Here is a 21,105-nt window from a genome sequence, read left to right on the forward strand (position 1 = left end):
ACCCTTTTAAATTTACTGGAATCCCTGTTTCACAAACTGTGTGCATTCAACATTCCTAAAGAACATCCAGAACTCCAGTTTTGCATTTTAGCAAGAACACAGATTTCCCTGACTTCTTATTTTTTGTTTATTTTTGAACTTTACACAGCGGTCCTGCCTGGGAAGGGGTGATGGTGGTGGTGGTCAGCGTCGATACGGGTGGAAGCCCTGTACGTTGTGGTTCTGCCCTCTGCCGAATGCGCTGGCGGCAGGCTGGGGAGCAGCGGCGGGCTGTGCTGTCGGTGCACCATACGAGGCTGTCGGCTGGCTGGGGTCTGCGAAGCTGTGGCCGAAGGCTGTCAGGTCCTGACCGTACCCTGAGGTGAACAACACACAGGACAGGTGCAGACAGGACAGAGGGGGTGACGTTAATGTCAGGTTCACCGGATGGTGTTTCGATAGAAGGCTAATGCCTTAAATCCTTTTACTGAATAAATTTAATGTAAAATATTCACAGTTTGTACTTTAAGGAAAAATCTAACACCAACTGCTTCTTATTGTACTCACACTGCTCCCATATTCCAAATATTACAGGACACACTGCTGTGCGTGTTGCTTGGTGCAGGTGCTACATTTGCAGCTTTGAAGCAGTTTTGTGCAGCTCTAACCAAGCAACAACAGGGGTTTAGAAACAGAGTAAGCACTGCTTGACAGTAAATTTAAGTTTTCTCAGTGTTTCATGGTGGATTTTTCCAACTAGTTGTGTAATCCTTCAATGAGCCTTTTTATGTCAAAACCTGTGTGCGTTCAAACAAACAGTAAAAGGAAAATTTCAGTTGAATTTAAGGGACATTTTTAAATGGCTTCATTGAGGAAAACATTGTTTGAGACACTTAGGATGTTCTCCTACACACACACTCTCGCGTACGCACACGCACGCGGTGGCACCATCTCCCTGCAAACACACGAGGGAACCACAGTGACTCCCAGGGAAGGAAACCAATCTTATCAAAAAACAGAAGCACTGCTCACACTGCTGAAACCTGCTCATGGCGACTGATTATTTTCCAACCCTGGTAAAAGCCAGTCAACAAAAGAGTGAAGGTATCAATGTGTCACCAAAAAAAAAACAAACAAACAGAAAACAAAGCATTTCAGAGATAGTTCTGAATAACTGAATTGAAAAGAGAGAAAGAAAATGGTGAAAATTGGAAAATACAACAAAATTTCATAGGAAAAGAACTAAAACGAGGAGTGATCCCAACAGGACCGTGAGACAGAACAATCTGAGAGAAATTGAAATTTACTGGTTTCGTGGCCTTCTTTAAATCTTCTTTCCTTTCTCACCCCTTTAGCTAAAATGTGGAGACAGTACATGGGGAAAAGAAACAATGGTTGAATGGACTGCTGATGCATAGAGATAACTGAACCATGAACACATTTTCTGACAATTAGATCATCCTTTAACAACCAGCAAAGCAATGCAGACTGAGAAAGTGAACAAAAAAGGAGGATGTGGTCAGTCTTGGTATAGTAAAGCTACAGCTGCTGAGGGAAATGGCAGGCCTACGGCTAAGCTTGCCAAATTTAAATTTCTTTCAAATCCACTCAGCTTTGGGGCTTGCAATAGCTTGATTTTACTATACAAGAATACAAATAGTAATTTGTATGTACATGCAAAATGTACATGCAAAATACTCAACACAGAGCAAAAGAAAAGAGGCACAGAACCAAGTTGCAGCTCTAAATACTGTATTACTGAACAAATGCTGCTTTTGTGGTTGGAGAAGACGATGCTGGCACCTACCTGAACTATATCCTCCCTGCTCATCCTGACCATAACTGTGAGAAGGACGCGTTGGTCCGTAGGCAGAGGGGTCCTGAGGGTAGTTACCCAAGCCTATCAGGGAGATGAGGAGACCAGGTTGACTGAACCCACATACGGCTGGCCGACTACTTTACATAGTTCCCCCTCTTACTGAGCTAACAGAGCTGTACATTTATACTTATTTAATGGGTCTGCACTATGCTCCGCGATGCATTTCTTTTCAGCTTCGCCTACAAGTCAAAACACATGTGTGAGCTAGCTGCTAGCACACCTGACTTTATCATGCCAGCCTGGTCTCGCAAAATTTTGTGAAATGTGCATTGTTCTAAAAAAAAAACAACAACAAAAAAAACCACCAAAACAAGTAAGAAGCCTGAAAATACGGGTAGGAAGCAGCTAGAAACAAGAAAGAGAACCATTGGTCTACCATGATACACATTTCTAGGCTTGTTTCCCATCTTTCAACACGCCACTTGGAGTCTTTGTGTCACTGCTGTGTGCACTTTTCATCTCTTTGTTTGGTTACTTGAATAACCCCAGTTCTCTTAGAAATCGAATGCACCTTGGCAGTGCACTCAAGGGCATTTCGACAACTGCTGCTTTTAAGACAAGCATCACTTTAATAAAAGCCAAACTAACCATTTGCTAGTTTTACACACAAACTTATCCAGTATCTAAATCTTGCGTCACTTTTGAGCTCCGTGTTTTATGCTCATTTCACAAAACCTTCGCAAGGCTCTGCTGTTTCTACCAACTGATAAGCAGACAAAGTGCCTGAACAGTAAAAGCAAAAAAGCTGGATGGAGGATAAGCACAGGCACAAAACACTGAACAAGATGGGCACCTGTCATGACTGGCAGCAATCGCAGGACTGCTGTAGATGTGGGATTAAGCAGTTGGAAGCAGCTGGAAGCCAAGTCAGAATAATAATAATGATAATAAAAAAATAAAATAACACCAGTCAGCCAAGAAACTGGATGGAAGCTATGAATGAGCATCTGACTGTTATCTGCCTGTGTGGTTATGTAAGTGAATGGCTCGGTGTTGAACAAAGACAAAGACTGCTCCTTTTCCATGGATGCTGGTTAGTTTTTATCTCGGCCTTTTGTTTCACATCTGAAAACTTCCGGCCTCCATTTGTGCTCTCAGCGTGATCGCCGGTTCTCCATCGTGCATTTACAACATGTGATTCAGGCCCCTAACAGTCTTAAAATCATACAAACTACAAATCATTGTTTTCTACTAAAGTGGATTGGCGAACTGTCTCATTTTCAAGGCACTGAATGCTGACTGAAATGTGGCAGCAGTTTCAGAGCTCAGTCGAGATCCAGGACGAATATTTATTGTGGTCCGACACGATCTAAAGGTTTTGTTAGACTGGTCGACAGCACTGTTCAAAGACCACAAAGACAGAAACCACAAAGTACAACCTACAGACACATTAGTCAAAAATGACTAATCCAGTACTCCAATATCTCTATGCATTTACAACACAGAGTGGAAAAAGGTCACATTCTGCAGACAAGCATGCAAAGCTCCAGTGCAATAACAATGATGAACATGGTGAAAAAAATCTGATAGGTGGCTTGGCAGATTGGACACGGCATATTCCAGAAACAGTGTTTCATAAGATAATATTGTCATGCTGGTGCTCTTCTATGGGAATCGTGCCAAGTCTGGGAAAAGAAGCCAGCAAAGTCATCAACATGGAAGAGGAGGAAGGGTCGAAGGGATTAACTGAAAAGCAGGAGTGCCTGAACCAAATCAAATCAAATGGTTTGCACGTTCAGGCCAAGTTTGGAATCCTTTTAAAATAAAAACAAAACAAAACAGGAAAAACAAACATCGCAAGGCAGGATGATCTAATTCAAACCTACCAAGACCTACCAATCTTTTATCAATCCAGGGCCCGCCGGAAACACTCAACTGAAATGACTGCTGAGGACTCCTGGGTATGGCGAAACTTCAGCAGTGATCTTCTTGGCAGAGCCAGAGGGGTTCATTTATGCAGAAAGCATGTATGCATGTGTAGCCGTTCAAGCTAAATGGTACCATCAGCAAGCTCCTGCTCGTCTAAGGGGAATACTCATGAACCTAAAAAGGCTGTAGCTGCACCCAGTAAAATAACCAGGGAGACGGGCAGGACCGAGAGGTGAAGAAAAATCAACTGGGAGAGAAAAGAGGCGGCATTCTTTATGCACAAAGCCCGTCTTACCATACTGGCTATAAGTGAAGTCAGGCTGCCCGGTGGGAGCTTTGCTCAAATCCTGAGTCGGTGTGGTGGCTGGTGCAAAGCCCAGCGGTGCAGTTCCTGGAGTCGTGGGTGGAGGAGGAACCTGTGGAGCATACTGGTCTGCTTGTGGTGTGCCGAAACTGTAACCTGTTGGAAAGACATATCATGATTTGTATTTGTTTTTCACCCCAAAGAACGTTTTCTAGCGTTGCTTTAGCATTTTATACCATTTGTGTGCAAAAAAGGAGAAAAAAAAGTGGATGATTTCTGACACCATTACCACCTCACAAAAAACACTTCTAGTCAAGGCACTAACTACCATTTATTCACCTAATATCACTGTCTAACAGTCTAAACCTAGACCACATAAGGGGTATAAGAACCAAAGCTCTGTGTGGCCAATACATGTCTTTCATAAATATAAACTGTGATTGTTACAAAAATGACTTAAATCATTGTTTCAAATTTTCTTCTCTTTTCTTCAGTGACGCTGCACTAAACATGTTTTTTTCAAATGCTTTAAAAATAAATAAAAGTCACCGTCTACTGGCCTCCAAACTATTAACTTATTTATATACACAGCATTACCAATCAACAGTAGTAAAATGTGACTGAGTTAGTACGACTGACCAAACTGAGGTGCGGTGCTGTAGCCCTGCTGAGGGTAGCCCTGAGGTGCAGCAAAGCCACCTGCCGGGGTCGTGACCAGGAATGCGTTGAAAGGCGACGGAGGCTGGGCGGGGGTTCCCCGGCCTGTTGGCAACGGAGGTCCATACCCGCCTACCCCAACACAGAATAACAAAGACTAATGAGACTTGAGCACAGTTGACAATAATAGGATACATATGAACTGCATCAAACAGATTCTCTGATTAAAAGTGTGCACAGAGAAGTTGTTTAAAGACTGAAGCAGACGACTATCTGAAACTGAAGGATCTTGCGAGCGAGCACAGAGTCGACACTGCAGCGAGCGCTGCAGGTTGACCCGGAGGTGGTGATATGAAGCCGAGCCTGACCAATAGCAGAGGGAGGCCCGGAATCCATTCAATGCTGCCATCTGTCTCGAGCAGCAAATTATCAGCAGCCTCAGCCTTTATGAATCAGTGATAACATGTACTGTTAACTGTCATCGGTCCATGGGCCACACCGTGTGCGAGCCCTGTGCTGTCACACAAGCGTTTTGAGATAAGCACATGATCACATGGCAAAAACACATGTATCTGCAGTCTAACAGTTACACAACATGCAAGAAAGCCACAAAAATAACAAAAAGAAGACAGTTTTTGTGTTGTCAAGTGGAGGACTAACACCTACCTATGGGCTGGCCGGTAGTTGACACCCACACTCCTTTAGGAAGGAGAAGGAAAAAAAAAAAAAAAAAGATTAGACTGAAAACATAAAATGTTCACATAACAGTTAAGTATTCAAACTGTCACACATACATACAAACCTAATGTTTAAGCAGAGGATTAAACATTGGATTTTCCTCTGAACAGTGAGCTTCTCTTGCTCTGCTCTGGGACTTGTTCCCACTCACCCTGTGGCCCATAAGGCTGTTGCCAGCCCTGAGCAGGCTGTGCTGTCCAACCATTAGCTGCACTCAAGATGCCCCTGGGCGCCCACTGGCCAGGGCCAAGCTGGCCAGGAGCTTTGCTGTCACGAGGTTCGGCCTTCTTTACTTCCACCTGGACAAAGGACAAGGAGGGCACATTTGGCAACACCAGTAAAAAGTCCATGAAGCCCCTCACCTAGACAGACCTGTCCTAGCTCTGATACTTAATCTCAGCAATTTGGGCCAGTTTGAAATATTTTACTTTATGTTTATTTAATTTATGTGGGCCAGCTATATATAAATTAATATTACTGTGTAGCCAGAAGGGCTGTATGGCTATGTGTCTCAGGTACTCTGTGTTAATCGGGAATTTCACTGGCCAGGAAAAAAAAAGAAAAAAAGAAAATCAAAGAGCCAATCAATGATCCAAGATCTGAAAGGTACCTGAGAAACATAGATGTCTGTCTTTTTCTTTGTCATTAACTACCCTATATAAAAGATAAAGACATCTAATGGAAGGTCATGACTTACCTTTCTCCAGCTAACGCTTACAGAGAATTTCATTTGTATTTTGTTTTGGTATAAGTTTTAAGGGGGAATGGATGTAGATCGGTATCTCAGCTCTAACAGAATATAAGGTAAACATGCAGAAACTACAAATGAACAGTCTTTTTTTTTTTTATTCAATCTAAATCTGAATCTTCATACTGTGTCAAAAGTGAGAAAACAGTTTTCAAACTGGATCCCAACAATTGTCCATAAATTTGACAAGTTGTTTCTTCATTTTTGATAAAGACAATGTTAATTAAATGCCACATTTGATTTAATTTTAATTATATATAAATATATATAAAAAAAAATTGGGTGACCTTGAGTCAAGTATGAATGTGTTGACCCAATAACAAAACTTCGCTGTCTATAACTAGGCAAAGCTGCCAGCACTTAACCAGAGCAAAGAAACAGGCTGAGACTAAGGGGGAGCCAACCATAAATAGACTGAGAGGTTGAGTTATTGGGGTCACCTTGCGGGAGGAAAACGAATTGCAAATTCCTCCCTGCTTTAAGGTGTTACCACCTTCCCCAGCCTCCCCTCTTCCTTCTCTGTCGACCTAATTACATGCACATGTTTCCGGGAGTGGCCTCGCCGCCGGTTACCTGAGCACTTTCTCCCTTGGGCATCTCAGCTACGAGTGATGGATACCGTGACTTCTGTACAGTCCCCAACAGCAGAATTGGGATTTGTTCCACAGTTTGATGTGCTCCAATTTCTAATTTTGTAACTCATATCTCCCAGCCTCCCTCAAGTCCCAGCGTAAGGTAATGTCAAGTCAAGAACAATGGATTAAGTTGAGCCCCCAATCCTACAAGAAATGAGGGCAAAGTCAAGGGGAGCGGGTACCAGCAGAGAGTATACAGGTCGGGCTGGCAAAATTGGATTCAGCTCATCTTTTTCATGTAATAATCAGTGACATCTGAATGAAAATCTGTTGCCGTTCTAAATTGGCAAATAATAAAATCCATTTCAGGGAAGCTTTCAAATTTCCTGGCCTTAGGTATTTTCTGGAGAAAATTAACTGGTAGTTAATAATATCATTTAATTTGTGGTTTGGACTGAGGACTCCAGTTGAGGTCTTTATTGAATGTCACATCCAATTCAGAGTGGCGATCGGTTCGTTTTACAGCCATCTTGTCACTGTTCGTTCTCCCTCGAGTACTTATTCCAAGTCAAGTTTGACAGAGAAAAACATCTAAGAAGGGAGACACAGAGAGGTGTGTCTCTCCAAAATCATTTTAACATACGTTACGAAAGATCTTCAACGTGTCAGCTACTATGGACTGACCTTGAAACACTAAAACCACATGTGCAGTAACAGGATATGCATAAGTGGATGTAACTGTACTGCAATCATTTTCTCATGCCCACAACTCATTACTATTTGCATGGAGGGCAAGGAGGAGGCTGTCTTCATTTACTGCCTCTCCGGGGTGGTTTTCCTAGGGAGCGGATAAAGTCCCATTTTAACCCAAGTCAATGTCTTTTTGTTTGGTTGTAACTCAGGTGAGGTGTCAGCTGGATTGTCCGTACAATGGTACAATCAGAGGTGTGGCAGCGGGTTAAGAGCTGTGCTTAAATATTACAACACAGTAGACTTACTGTTACTTTACCGGACGGACGGCCTACCTGACACTATCTGAACTGACTCTGTACACTAAACCTCATCCATCTGCTTCACGCGCCGAGTTAAAGCAAACACTGTGAAGTGGCAGACTTTCATTTGGTAGATTTAAAGAATTGACAGACACAGTATGGAGATTCTTCAACTGAGGTCACTGAGTTGAGCTTTTCTTTAACTTTTCAAAAAGAAAAACAAAGAAAATAAAACATGTTGACGTGTAAGTGACCTGCCAACAAAACATTAGAAAAGAAAACAACAAAGAAAAAAAGAAACAAAGAAACAAAAATAGAAGTGACTCGACCAATCCTTTAGGTGAGTTAAAATCTCAAGAAGACTGCTGGATTTAAAGCCTTGCATTTCATTCATTTGGTTTCCATTTTAGCACATCAAGAGCCAGAAAATTACTGTAATTGAAATTCGTAGAATACAATTTAACTTGTTTAGACATCCTAAAGGAGTGGTCAGTTTAAACAAAGCCTTGGGCGACAATTTAAACTGTAATAGCAGCAAGAGAAGGATGAGGGCTTTTAGAAGCTATGAAAGCATAAGTGGGAGATAGGCATGTAATGTGATGAAAAAAATATTACGTACATCAATTTAAGATATTAGACACTTAATTTTGAGCCGTATGATGCTGCGTTCACAAATAGGAAGCCACTAGAAAATTAGCTCTGAGCAATAAAGCAGCATCACAGTACAGTTCCTGCTCTGTCGCCCAAGCCTCAGTTTGATCTTAAGGGTAAAATAAAACTACAACTACACACTTTTTTGCCCATGATGTCGTGAAAATGCATGTTGACAGCCTGGTCCACTGATTGTTCGGCCTCGAAAGTAATAAATCCAAAACCTAGCCAACGACCAAGAGTGAATCAAGGTAGCAGGGGGGTTGTGACAACACAAGATGAAGAACAGTATTGGGCTTCAGCAGAGTGAGGATCCGTCAAGACTGAGCAAGAGGCTCCTGGGGTTCGGATGACGTCGCAGACAATACAAATCCAAGACTAACGCCTGGGGAATTAAAGGAAACTTTACTGTGCAGAGAAACTTTTGGTGAAGATTAATAATGGAGTGCTTAAATGTTAAACATGAAGGGTGACAGGTTTGATTTAAAGTGAAATGTCACATAAAAAGGTCAAACGTGTAGCTGATGAATTCCAATTGAGCCAATATTACAATTAATTACTTCATGCTGTTTCATCCAAACCCCACCTTGATCTGTCCCGTGGTATATTGCTGTGGAGCACACACTCGCAACAGCCATTGTTAATGCATCACAAAAAATATGGAGAAACACAAACTGTAGAATGCCTAAAGCTTTCTCCAAGCTTTCCCAAATTCAGTATTTTACTTTTGAGTCAGCCAGGATAAGCCTAAAATGGACAATTAAAATATTGCTCACAACGGTAACACAAAGATATAGGCCACAACTGATCGTCCGCACTGATGAGCAGGGTGTGTTTTGTTTCATCAAGGGAATACACAAAGTGCATCAACAAGTTCGACAACTTTTTGACCACGCCGGCTGTTCGGGAAATTATTTCATCTGATGATCTGAGGCAAAACCCTGCAGAGCCAACAAGCTGCTGCGTGCTGCAGTGATCTACTTTCAATCTGATTAACTTTCCGCTGTGGCAGAATTGGGTTGGGTGTGCATCTCTACTTGGGGACCTAACCTGAATCCAATTAAATGTCCTACAAGACAACTGAGATTTTCAGAGACCTCTAGTACCCTGCCAAACATTCCCAAGACTCGTGATCTACTGCTATTATTAACATCTGTCGATGACCCGTTCCCCAACCTAAATGTAAAACCAAGTTGGCCCATTAAAGATTTTGACATATGGTGTCATTGGTAAGGATTTTACCCAGCCTAAAATATCAGCTAACAAACTACAGACCATCTGGATGGAAAACTAGAACATAATTTGACATTTTCAAATTATTGGCTTACTAATTACCAAGATTTGTTATATTCAAGTGACAGTTTAAGTATTTTTAATGCAGAAATGACACAAATTTACTGAAATCAAGTATTTTTTATCAGAGTAAACTTTATATTACAAATTTGTATTATTGAAAATATTTAATGATAAATTATTACTGAAGTTGTAATTAGTTAGACTTTTTTCCCAAGGCAATATTGACCTTTTGGGGTCACAATTAAGCAAGATTGGTCCACACAGAGTCTGTGTTACATCTTATATATATATAAATCTTTACATCTAAAATTCATTATATGTAGGGAAAAAGGTTATTATTTATAATAATTATGCTGCAGCATCATGTGATCACAACCGTGAGACACTGTTGCGACAGGACTTTCCTTAAATTGCTCTTAAGCTTAATAGAGTGAAATCATCAGTCAAGTCCAGGCAAGCATAGATGCAGCTTTGTGTACACCTCATTTTTTACCAAGTTAAAAAGAAAAAAAATAAAACAAACGGATAAAATAAAATAAATTGGCTGCATTTACGTTTGGCCTGTACCTCTGTGCTACCCATCAATACACAGTAACCTAAAGGAGAAAAGACAAATCTTAAGAGACACCGTTAATCACATTCAAACCATTCACAAGAAGAAGGGGGACAGAAGAAAGAAAAAATAGAAAGGGCTTACTTACAAAAATACTTAACTTTCTACGTATGGGAAAACACATACTATGCCATTTAAGATACAAGTATCAGTTACTTCTAAATAAAGGTAAAGAAAACTTATTCCAATGATCAGCATCTAACGGTTTTAGTAAAAGAAGGTTTACACTATTAAAGATTATGTAATGGTTGTTACTTGTGCAATAGATCATGTTAAAATCCAATGGCAAACTATTCTGGGTTTTTCCCCAACAGAGAGTGAACAGAGAGTGGGTTCTGAAGGGAGAGGCGGGGTGCGTGTTGTGGATCAGTGACCGCTTCATCGTTTCTATGTAGGACAAATGCAGATGAAGCAGCTGTGACTGTAACTCGGTGGGCAGGGCCTGACACCATCGCGTCCGGTGGCACGGGTCTGATTCCCAGCGAGGCCATCCGTGCTAAAAGTGTCGACACATGTCACACACTCATGATACATTTATGACTTAAGTGGGTAAACATAAAAGGTCCTTTCTGAAGTTCAAAATTAGGTCTCTGAAAGTTTTGAGGAGTCCAAGTGAAATAAAAGGGTTTAAAATGATTCCATTGTTCTCCAGACAACAGGCTGCAACCAGCCTCTTTGAAGGACAAACCCCCCCTTCACACGCTCAAAGTGTTCTCAATACGCCAGTTGCACAGTGTGATTAAGTACTGTGTTTTTTTGAGCACCTATTTTTCCTGCAAAATGTCTCTTTTTCAGTTAGTTAGTCTTAGCTTGTTTCCGAGATCATTTTTAATAACTAGTGGAAACAGTTTTAGTAAATAAAAAAGATAAAATAAGTCATTTTACTTCATGGTGATTAATTGTGGTTTTCAAGACAAATTTGCATCCTTAGTATGCGTTGTTTTCTTCTTCTTTTTTTAAGAATATGTTTTTATACCTTTTATTTCAGCTATTTGTAAAGAATATGACAAAATGCACTAGGAATGGAATATTTTGACTAAGCTGTATTAAAACTGCACAACATATTTTTTCAATGTCATTTTGAAGGCCAAATAATGCTGGGGAGGTTAACTGGTAATTAAATATCACGTTACATTTGATTGGTTATGGACAGCGACAGCCACAAAACAAACAAAACGTTTGATACGTAAAAATCTAGTGTCAATATTTGTTTTAAGGTGTATTTGTTTTTCTTTTTTAAAAACTGAAATATTCAGCAGTTCTTAAGTGTCTTTAGTCCTCCTAGTTACACTCACTATGAAGAGATCTCTGCTTAAGCGGTTCCAGTTTAAAGGTCACTGCAGTGTCAGATTTTGAAAGATACCAACTTTGTTTGACTTTTTTAGACTCAAGTTAGCTCCAAATAAACAAGGACTGTGGACTTTGCTTCCATCTCTCACACTGAAAGTGAAGTGAATACGAGCAAGAGGAAAAATTACACCAAAAAGTAGTTTCCTAATTTTACTTCTTCATTTTACCCAACTATTGTTTACATACTTGAAAAAGTGAAGCCATCACTTACACTAAATGCTAATGAACTATAGTTACGCTCATGATAGCCAGTTAATTTGCTCTTATGACACCAGTTTGCTAGACAACCTATGCAAAATTCACATATTCCCACTGTGATAATGTACAACACAGGTTGAGCTAAAGTTTTGCGTTATTATGTTATAAAAATACATATACGAATGCACAATTATTGCCTTCATTTATCTTGAGGAATTTAATGCAGCCTCAGCGGGCAGTGTTTTTTTCCACAGCAATAATAAAAACTGGTTGATATTGACTGTAGTAACCTAGTATGGGTTCCAGTTAATGCTTGTATTTACCATGAACAAAATTCCCGTTCCAGTGCATTAACTAAACGAGATCGCTGGGGCTGAATGGGATTTTTTTTTTTTTTTTTTTTTTTTGGGGGGGGGGGGGGGGGGGGGGCAGAATAGTTTGTCATTAGATTTAATATGGTAAGGTATGGAGAGGGGAGGGAAAGGACAGGATCAGCTTTTACCTCGGGGCCTCTGCTTCTCCGCATCATAGATCATTACCACCTCTGTGACCTTGAATGGGACAAAGGGAAACAGTGGCTCAGCTTTAGAAATCTGGTAAGGGTCCGTTCTTATTCCAGTTAAATACTCTTGCTCAGTTTGGAAAAATAATGAATCGTCCTATCGCATCTCGCCCCATATATTTTTATGCTGTAGTACTGACCCTGTTCAATGTCACATCCATTCAAGCACTCTTAATGACAATAATGAACTGACTTGTATTATGCACTTGGCAATACTCACCACTCCGAATCTATTGAAATAGTCCCTGAGTTCAGGCTCGCCGCAGTTATGGGGGATTCCACCTACAAATATCTTCTTTGATTTATTGCTATCAGCTTTGCTGCCCTTCTGAAAAAAAACAGGGAGTGTATGGATTTCAATGTCTCTTACAGGATCACTCTGGGAAGGGGCCAGTTAGCCATCATCTATTCAGACAGTGCAGAAGAAATTAGGTTCTCCTCTTGCCCTGGGGTATAATTCTTAACATGTCATGTCAATGCAAAGACTAGTCTCCACAGATCAGAGAACACGGCTTCTTCCACTTATTCTCAACCACTAAGCGTTTCGCCGTTGCTGTACACTGCACTCATGCCGTAAGGGCTAGAGGCTGTTTACAACAATGATTTCTAACAATTACATCTTGTGTTTACTTAGTAAAACATTCAGTACCAGCTGCATGACTTAAAGCCAGTGAAAGGGGCTCCAGCAGCAGCAGCAAGCAAAGAGCCGCATTTCTAAAAGCTTCTGACATACAGTCTGCTTACAGCCAAATAAGCAACTTATGAAAACGTTATATTGACAGCAAAACTAAAGTCCCCGCTGCCCAAAGGGACAAAATGGCTATAATAGGTCTGCAGGGGTTTGATAAGCATCGTTGATCGACCCACAAATTATCCGAGCAAGAGCGGAGATTTCTGCCTTTCAGAAAATTTGTTGCTGAGAGCGATGCACCACATTAGCCAACTCATGTTCAAACCCTCCTTAATAATACCTCGATGTGTGAGGGCAATTACAAGAACATCACATTTCAGATAAGACGGCTAGAAAAAAAAAAGTTAATGCAATCATGCAGCTGTATTTTAATTTAGTGTCGTTATACAGGAACATTTTAAAATGTCACAATTCTATACTTCAATTTCAAATAAGTGGAAGCTGTACCAGAGAGTGGCTGATATTGCTGCAGTCCCTGCAGTAAGAGATCGAAGCTGACAGAAGTCACAGATTGTTTAATGTTTCTGTGAGTTATCCAGACCTCAAAGTAATAAAGGCTGTGTTTTTGTCACGATGGGGGGAAAAAAGAAAATTATTATACTTTAAAGAAAAAATATATATAATTTACACTTAAAAGCTCAAGGTCGCCTCATTAAAACAAGCTATAGCCTAACCTCCAGAAGAGGAGGGGACGGAGAGGCTGGGGTCTATTCCAGGTTTATTCCAGTAGAAACAGCTAGCCTAGCATCCCCAGAAGAAATCAGATTCCTCTTACCCAGCCCTCCTTGGTTCGAGACTTTTCAGGCTGCATTCCTCTGGGAGTACATGGCTTCGGGTCAATCTAACAACAGAGAGAGTTTTCCATTAGCCTAAAATAAAGGCACCTTCAAATGTTCCTCACCCCCCGCACTGTTTCTATCAGCACAGCAAACCAAGAAAAATCTCACGTGAATGAAACTGATTTGATGCACGTGGGAGAAACCCATCCCTATTTCAATTTCACTCATTTAAACAGGTAAATCTTGTCGGGCAAACTAATGTCAGTCTTTCCAAAGTGCATCATCTGTACTAATGGTTCCAGGCATGTATGGCCTAAAGAAAACCTTTCCTCTCCCTTAAATAACTTCTAACTGGTGGATGATGAAATACAATATGAAGGTTTTTTTCTCAGTTTTCTCACAGAAAGCGCCGGCAGATTACTGCGTTTGATTCAACCATCTGCTCTTCTGTTGTTAAAATACTTACATTTCTTCCATCGAGATTATGTGGCTTTGTCTCCAGCACTGTCCGTACACAATTGGGGTCTTTGAACTTAACAAAGCCGAAGCCTCGCGACTGATTTGTAGTTTTGTCCTTCATGATGACACAATCTACTACTTCCCCATACTGTGAGAAGTAGTTTCTCAGTGTCTCTGAGAAGAGAAGAGAAGATAACAAAGCAAAAGCATTGAGCCACAGCAATTTTCCTCATGAAGAGAAGGAAGTGCAGTCATTGTTTAAATACTAGATGACTTCTTTATGCTGAAGGACACCATAAAAATATCTGTGACACTCCAACTTGGACCAAAACCTGAGAGAAAAAATTATTTTTCTGTGGATTATACTGGCAACACCAAAAGGTATTAAGGAACCTTTATTGTTATGGAAGAATATCTGGTATTGTGCTATCCATGCGAAAACATAATGTTACAGTAAGTGACACACTAAAACTCCTCAAGAGCAAATGAAGCATTGACCCACTGTCATCTTGCATTGCACTAAATATACAACCAACAAATGTAAGGCCCGCACACGCCCACGGAGGCAGGACAAGCAAGGCGTGCAAGTTTGAACAAATGAGGAGTCACATTGGAGAGCATTACCGTAATTGCTTTTTCTCATTGCTGAGAAGCCCTGAGGCATCACCGTAGAAACAAGCTCAGAGTTACGTAGCCCTGTGGTTCAGTGCTGGTAGCACAGACAAGCACCCGTGCAATGTTACACAATGGCCAATCTAGCATGAGACAGTGCAGGGCTTTCAACAAGCAAGACAATCTCCGGCTCGGACTGAATGAGAGGACAGTGTAAACACACACCCAACAGAGACGTTCATATATATATATACACACGTGGATATATCAGTTATATTGCGATGTGAAAAGCACATCAAAAGTCACTACAGCATATCAAAAAATTCAATAATACCGAGAGACACTTGCTACAAGCAAACCATCAGGGACACTTACACTATCTGCTTGGAAATATGAAAATTAAAGGCTCATAAATGACAGTTTGAATGAAATCATAGTAAAGCGTGAGGCGTTACTATGCCTACCATTTATATTCCTGTTCTTTATAACAGACAAAGCACATTAATGACCACGGAGATTTCAATGACATGATTTAATATCTAATAAATGCTGCTACTAACTATACGTTCCTAGTATGCTGTCAAGTCTATGCATATTACAAAGTCACTACACCAATAATATCATGCAAAACTTGTTATTATCTGTAATTACGGTTACTGTGAGTGTTACATAGTCTGCTTCTAGATACTCAAGGCTAAGGACTAATTAAAATGATACACATGCTTTGGTACACAACAAAACAGTGCTCATAATAACAAACAGGAATGAGCAATTCCACCTTGGCAGGTTATGTTTTACAAAACCTCGCTTTCAGGTGCTCATTAGATAAAAATTACATGATATTGAGTTTTGAAGGGTTTGACATTAAAGGGTCAAAAATGTGTAATTAATATTAACTACATACTCTTAGCAATCATAAGGATAAATTTACTGAAACCTCAAGAGAAACTACTTCTCTACAGGTCTTCACATGACTCAGTGACAGGTTATCAATTAAATGCAAGCCCCATTAGTCACTGTCAGTATATCATCATAATACTGATATTAAAGCAAGATTTTATTTCATTATTATCTCTGGAAATCATCTCTGTATTGCTACTGACTTGACCTGACCTGATCTATATGCTACATTCACAACTAATTTCTGATACACAACCAGGCAGCGTGAACAGTGCAATGCAGAAAGGGTTGAATTATATAAATAAGCCTTCATGGGTGAAACCGTGTGACATACCTTGTGTGGTACTCCAGTCCAATCCACCCACAAAAAGTTTCCTGAAAGGAGATGTGACCATTAAGTGAGCACTGATCATCACTTTGAGCCAGACTAAATGATAATCTGGAAATCGTCAGGACAGAGTCACATATGAAAGGCATGATTTAAAAAAAATGAAAGCTCTCCTGCACAGGCTGAAAGCACAGCTGATTAAACAGCCAGGAACACAGCTATTACACAACATCAGGCAAGCCTGCTACCAATGCAGCATCTGGTTATATCCACAGTACAGCTACAGTTAAAATGTCCGTGTTTAGTGTGACTCATGTTGAGGTCTAGTCCTTGCTATGGATGTCACTTTGGTCTTCTAACATTCAAGGCAATGGCCTCGACAATAAAGGGCTTTTTATAAACCTCCTGCCACGTAAGTTACCCGGGACAGAGCCCTGGCGTCTAGCAGGCTAACACAAACTGAGTTCCGAAACCACGACAGCCCGTGTCTATCACCTTTCAACGCTGAGATCCGTATTTCCATCTATGAGCGGAGCAACGAGCGGTTGCTCGGCTCTCCGCATGCGGACCAGTGAACTCGGATGATGCCTGCATAACTGGAAGTTTAGCGGCAGTTCAAACGGTACTTCTGTCAAATGCGCTAGCGAGTTCGTTAATGTGTGCCTCGGATCACTGCTGAAACACACAAATGACAATTGTAACGACCGTGGGAAAAGTGAAGACTGGCTACACACGAGGATGCTCCATCCTCCAGCAGTGCCCGCTAAATGTCCTCGCACCGACGAAGTCAGGAACGGAGACTTTCGCTTCGCTGGCAAGCGTTAGCTCAACTAGCTCAGTTGCTTGGAGCTAACCGAAAACAACACAGAAATAACTAACTACAATTCCGTGTACTCGTCTGACAAGTGGTAGCACTTCACACAAACATGGTAAATTTCTCCATGAGCTGTGGCACCAAAGGCTGAGCTACTCTGAAGACTACTTTCACTTTTTTGGCCGCCTTTCCTCAGGCTAGCGACTTCGCTAAGTTACTCAGGCTAGCTTAGCCTGCTAGCTAACGTTAGCTGTCAACTGACAGCTTGACAACACAGCGCTCTAACAGAAAGTCACAAACAGATTCACGGTTCCGCATGGATGCCGTGCACGGCTCTGTTAAACTGATCTTACCCGACTTCATCTCCGACTAAGTTGTTGTTCATTTCTGAAGCTAAAGCGGGGGGACCGCGGGAGCTGTGACCGGCTTATTGCTTCAGTGCTGCCCCTCTCAGACTGAGAGCGGAGGAAGGTCACTCCGCTTTTTGGTTCAAACTGCTCTGCGCAATGACGACGCTGCGGGGGGCAGCGCTCTTTAAAGGAACATTACACCCAGCAGCACCCACTCACCCGTCAATTCTAATGAGCCCCGAGGGGGCAGCTAAACGCTTTAAACAACGATTCTTATTTCACAGTTAGTTTACTCAGCCTTAAAATGCTCTGATAAGGGCAACATTAGCAAGACACAGCACCGAATGATAATCAAACAGAAAGTCAACTTTACGATTGATACCCCATGTTTTTTCTTTTATTTATTTATTTATTTATTTATTTATTTATTTATTTATGCTCATTCAAATGTAAAAGCTCCACCAAAAGATCCGTATGTAATAATAATAATAATAATAATAATAATAATAATAATAATAATAATAATAATAATAATAATAATAATATCCATGAATGACAGTGTTTTTCTATCGAGGTATGCTTTTACGGCATTGGCAGTCTGTTTGTGACTATTGTCATGCTGAAAAATTGAGCATTTGCCAATCAGACAGATGTTATTGCATATTGGATCAAAATCTGATGCCGTCATTATTTCATCACTTTTGACAAAATCACCAACATCACTGGCTGAAATGCAGTTCAAGCCATGAGAGCATCCACCATGTTTTATAGATAGCTATAGACAATCACCTCCTGAACTCCTGCCTACACAAAAACGTAAGACTTGTTGTTACTGATTTTCAATCCAGTTCTTTAATCATTATCTTAGCCTCAGACAAAAAAAATGTATGCCCATCAAACTGTATGTATTTTTTTTTTTTTTTTTTTTTTGCTAGATTTAACTAAAGCAATTGAAACAAATTGTGTTTTTATGATAGGTTGCTAATTACAAGTGCCTAAAGATAGTTGTCTATTATGTGTAGACACAACACCAGTTCTCTGAGTTAAGTGCCCATTACACTTCAATGATCCATAGAACAGTGTTGAGTGGTTCAAAAAATGGTCAGATATGAGAACTGGACTGAAATAAGTGATAAAGTGACCAATGTCCAAAGAAAAACTTCGAACCCTCAGAAATCCTATTACTTATGACCACATTAAAGTCTGACTCCTTGGAAGTTGGCTCGAGACATTTACATACAGTGCTTTAGTTTTTAAAAACTGTAAGCTCAGCCTCCAGCAATGTTACAGCAAAGAAGAGGCCCAAAATCAACTTTCCTCCTTGCAGACAACAAATTTTATGCAAATTCAGACCTTACTTCAATATTTGTGCCTGATAACCAGATGGTGACGTGACAACGGCTCTTTAAATAAAACCACACACAAGTGACAGCAGTGACAGTTTAAACATGGAATGCAAATCCAAGTGTCAGGGGTGATGTGTGATTACATAACACTTTACATGCACAATGCCCATTAATTTTTTTTTTTTAATGATTGAAGTCTTCTGTGTTCTGAACAGAGTGTGCTTATGCTGCCAATAGTACTCTGGCAAATTAGACTTATTCTACCCTCAGTAATGTATTATGTGCTCCTGTGTGTGGTTGTAAATAAACTAACTCTCTGTATTTATATCCTCGTTGTATGTAGACATGGTGATATTATTCAGTGCTGTAATAACACCATTTTCCCACTACAATCATTAACCACCAATCAGACAAATCAGGTTTTTGTTGAACGTATTATTTTGAACCTCATTAATTTTCTGGGCATCATTACAGAAAAATATGCTTTATGAGAACGCCAGACTGTATATCGTATAACTCCCCATCGCACATTTATTCTAACACTCTCTGAAGGATAAACAAAATCTGCATCCAAGTCATATCGGATTAAATGGAAAAACTGTCAGGAGAGAAAAAACTCGAGCTCTTTCACTATAAAACATAAAAGTACTTCATGTACATCTCATAATTTATACACATGCTGCCTCCTTTACTCTCATTGAAGGCATTAAATTGTGTAACTTGTAACATTCAATAATTGAAGAACTAATTAACAATGAAAATAGAGACACAGAGGTGTGCAGATACCCCCATGTGGTTGTGTTCCCTGAACTTTCCTAAAAATTCTTGTGGGAACTGTGAATGTCAGAGAAATTCACCTTCTCACTCAGTCCTTGGAAGATCCTCTCTCTCTCTCTCTCTCTCTCTCTCTCTTTCCTTTTTGGAGGACAAAGTGAGGTTACAAATCAGCATGTCAAGATTTATAACACACTCTCCGCTGGGACTGAAGCCAATTTTTCTTTCAAATTGCTTTGCATGTGGGGGGGAAACAGCTGATCATGTTTCTCAGAAGAAATTGGCTCGCTTGAAATGGGTACTGTTATGTTAACAGGGAGTTATAAAAGACCAGGAGCAGGAGATGGTGATATGCAGAAAGCATACTCACTCTGTACTCACTAATTATTAGTCGTCAGTAATCTCAGAGTGACTTGAACAATGTTCAGCTACATTCTGCACGTGCATTTATGAATACTTTGTGTTTTTTCTCATTTGAAGAGGATCTTAAATGGGGAAAATGATGATAATACAACACATCATGTCATCATCACGAGTTTTGTTAGACAAATTAAAAGTCTATTTGTACACAAAGCAGTGCCAATAAAATGCAAAGTCAGTGGTCTCTTGTGTAACTGCAGCCCTTATCTTTCAATCCTAAAAGGTCCAATATTTCCTGGTCTGTAGTGTGGCTACATTTTTGTTAATACTGATCTGTAGTAGTAGCTATAACCAGCTTTGCAGCACTGCAGTCTTTGTGGAAAGGCTGTCATGAAAGTCAGTCTTGCATCATTCATTTCTGACAGTTGCCATAATACCGTAAAGCCCTGCACTGCTGTTGCCTCTTTCTCACAATAAAAAACAAGACAAAACAAAGCAAAAGATTCACAGTCATTCCTGCTGTGTGCTGCAAAAGCAAGAAGGGGTAAATGCTTTTGTTGGTTACCACTGGCTGTGAAGTTGTGCCTCTAACCTGCTTTTGACTGCTGCCACTGGGACACTGGTTGACCATGAGTTATTACAGCGTTGCTATGGAGATATTATTTATGAGATACTATCATGATAGATGTAAGCATATATATATATATATATATATATATATATATATATATATATATATATATATATATATATATGTTCATTTATTTATTTATTTTTTGTCCTGTCGCCTTCCCCTCACCTCCAACTGGTCCTGATCCTGCCCAGGGAGGGGCAGGTCCATTTGGTGCAGGTTTCTTCCTGTTAAAAGGGAGATTCTCCTTCCCTCTGTTTCCAAGTATTTTGCTCACAGGAGGTCACCTGATTGTTTGGGTTCTCTCTGTGATATTGTAGAGTCTTTAACTTACAGAGCATCTCCCTATTTCGACAGGAACAAAGCACAAACTGCTTGACAGAGTAGAAAAACTTCAACGGCACGCTGTAGTGACATTGGAAAACATGGCGAGAGAAAACAGGTGAGTTTATAAGAAACGCTCAGTGCATCATGCAAAGTCCCCCAGCACACCAAGCCTATAGCAGTATAATACAAAGCTTGTAGGATTTTGTTAATTAATGTATTTATTCATTTTTGCATTTATTAAAATAAGGCACATTCTGATCAGTCCTGCTGCCAATAGTCAAATACCTGTCAGTAACTGTCACTGCCACTAGAGGGGCGGTTTC

The 21,105-nt window shown here is 40.3% G+C and overlaps 1 protein-coding gene across 7 annotated transcripts; it reads right to left on the bottom strand.

The window, feature by feature from the left end:
- Nucleotides 1-108: 108 nt before the first annotated feature.
- dazap1 (DAZ associated protein 1) lies at nt 109-17,556 on the bottom strand. 7 transcript variants are annotated; one of them, XM_026194408.1, is made up of 14 exons: nt 17,348-17,556; nt 16,187-16,227; nt 14,348-14,514; nt 13,878-13,943; nt 12,632-12,739; nt 12,352-12,400; nt 8,534-8,616; nt 5,578-5,725; nt 5,355-5,387; nt 4,671-4,820; nt 4,023-4,187; nt 1,787-1,879; nt 1,287-1,334; nt 109-356 (listed from the first exon to the last, which is right to left on the bottom strand). In XM_026194408.1, exons 1-14 carry the CDS (start codon nt 17,377-17,379, stop codon nt 184-186), a joined length of 1,356 nt encoding a protein of 451 aa, XP_026050193.1. In that variant the 5' UTR covers nt 17,380-17,556; the 3' UTR covers nt 109-183. The 7 variants fall into 7 exon arrangements, with proteins under 7 accessions (XP_026050193.1, XP_026050192.1, XP_026050195.1 ...); XM_026194407.1 differs by lacking the exon at nt 17,348-17,556 and adding an exon at nt 16,676-17,267; XM_026194410.1 differs by lacking the exon at nt 1,287-1,334 and having other exon boundaries at nt 17,348-17,552.
- Between the last annotated feature and the right edge of the window lie 3,549 nt (nt 17,557-21,105).

This window comes from Astatotilapia calliptera, chromosome 15, assembly GCF_900246225.1.
Source record: "Astatotilapia calliptera chromosome 15, fAstCal1.2, whole genome shotgun sequence".
NCBI lineage: Eukaryota > Metazoa > Chordata > Actinopteri > Cichliformes > Cichlidae > Astatotilapia > Astatotilapia calliptera.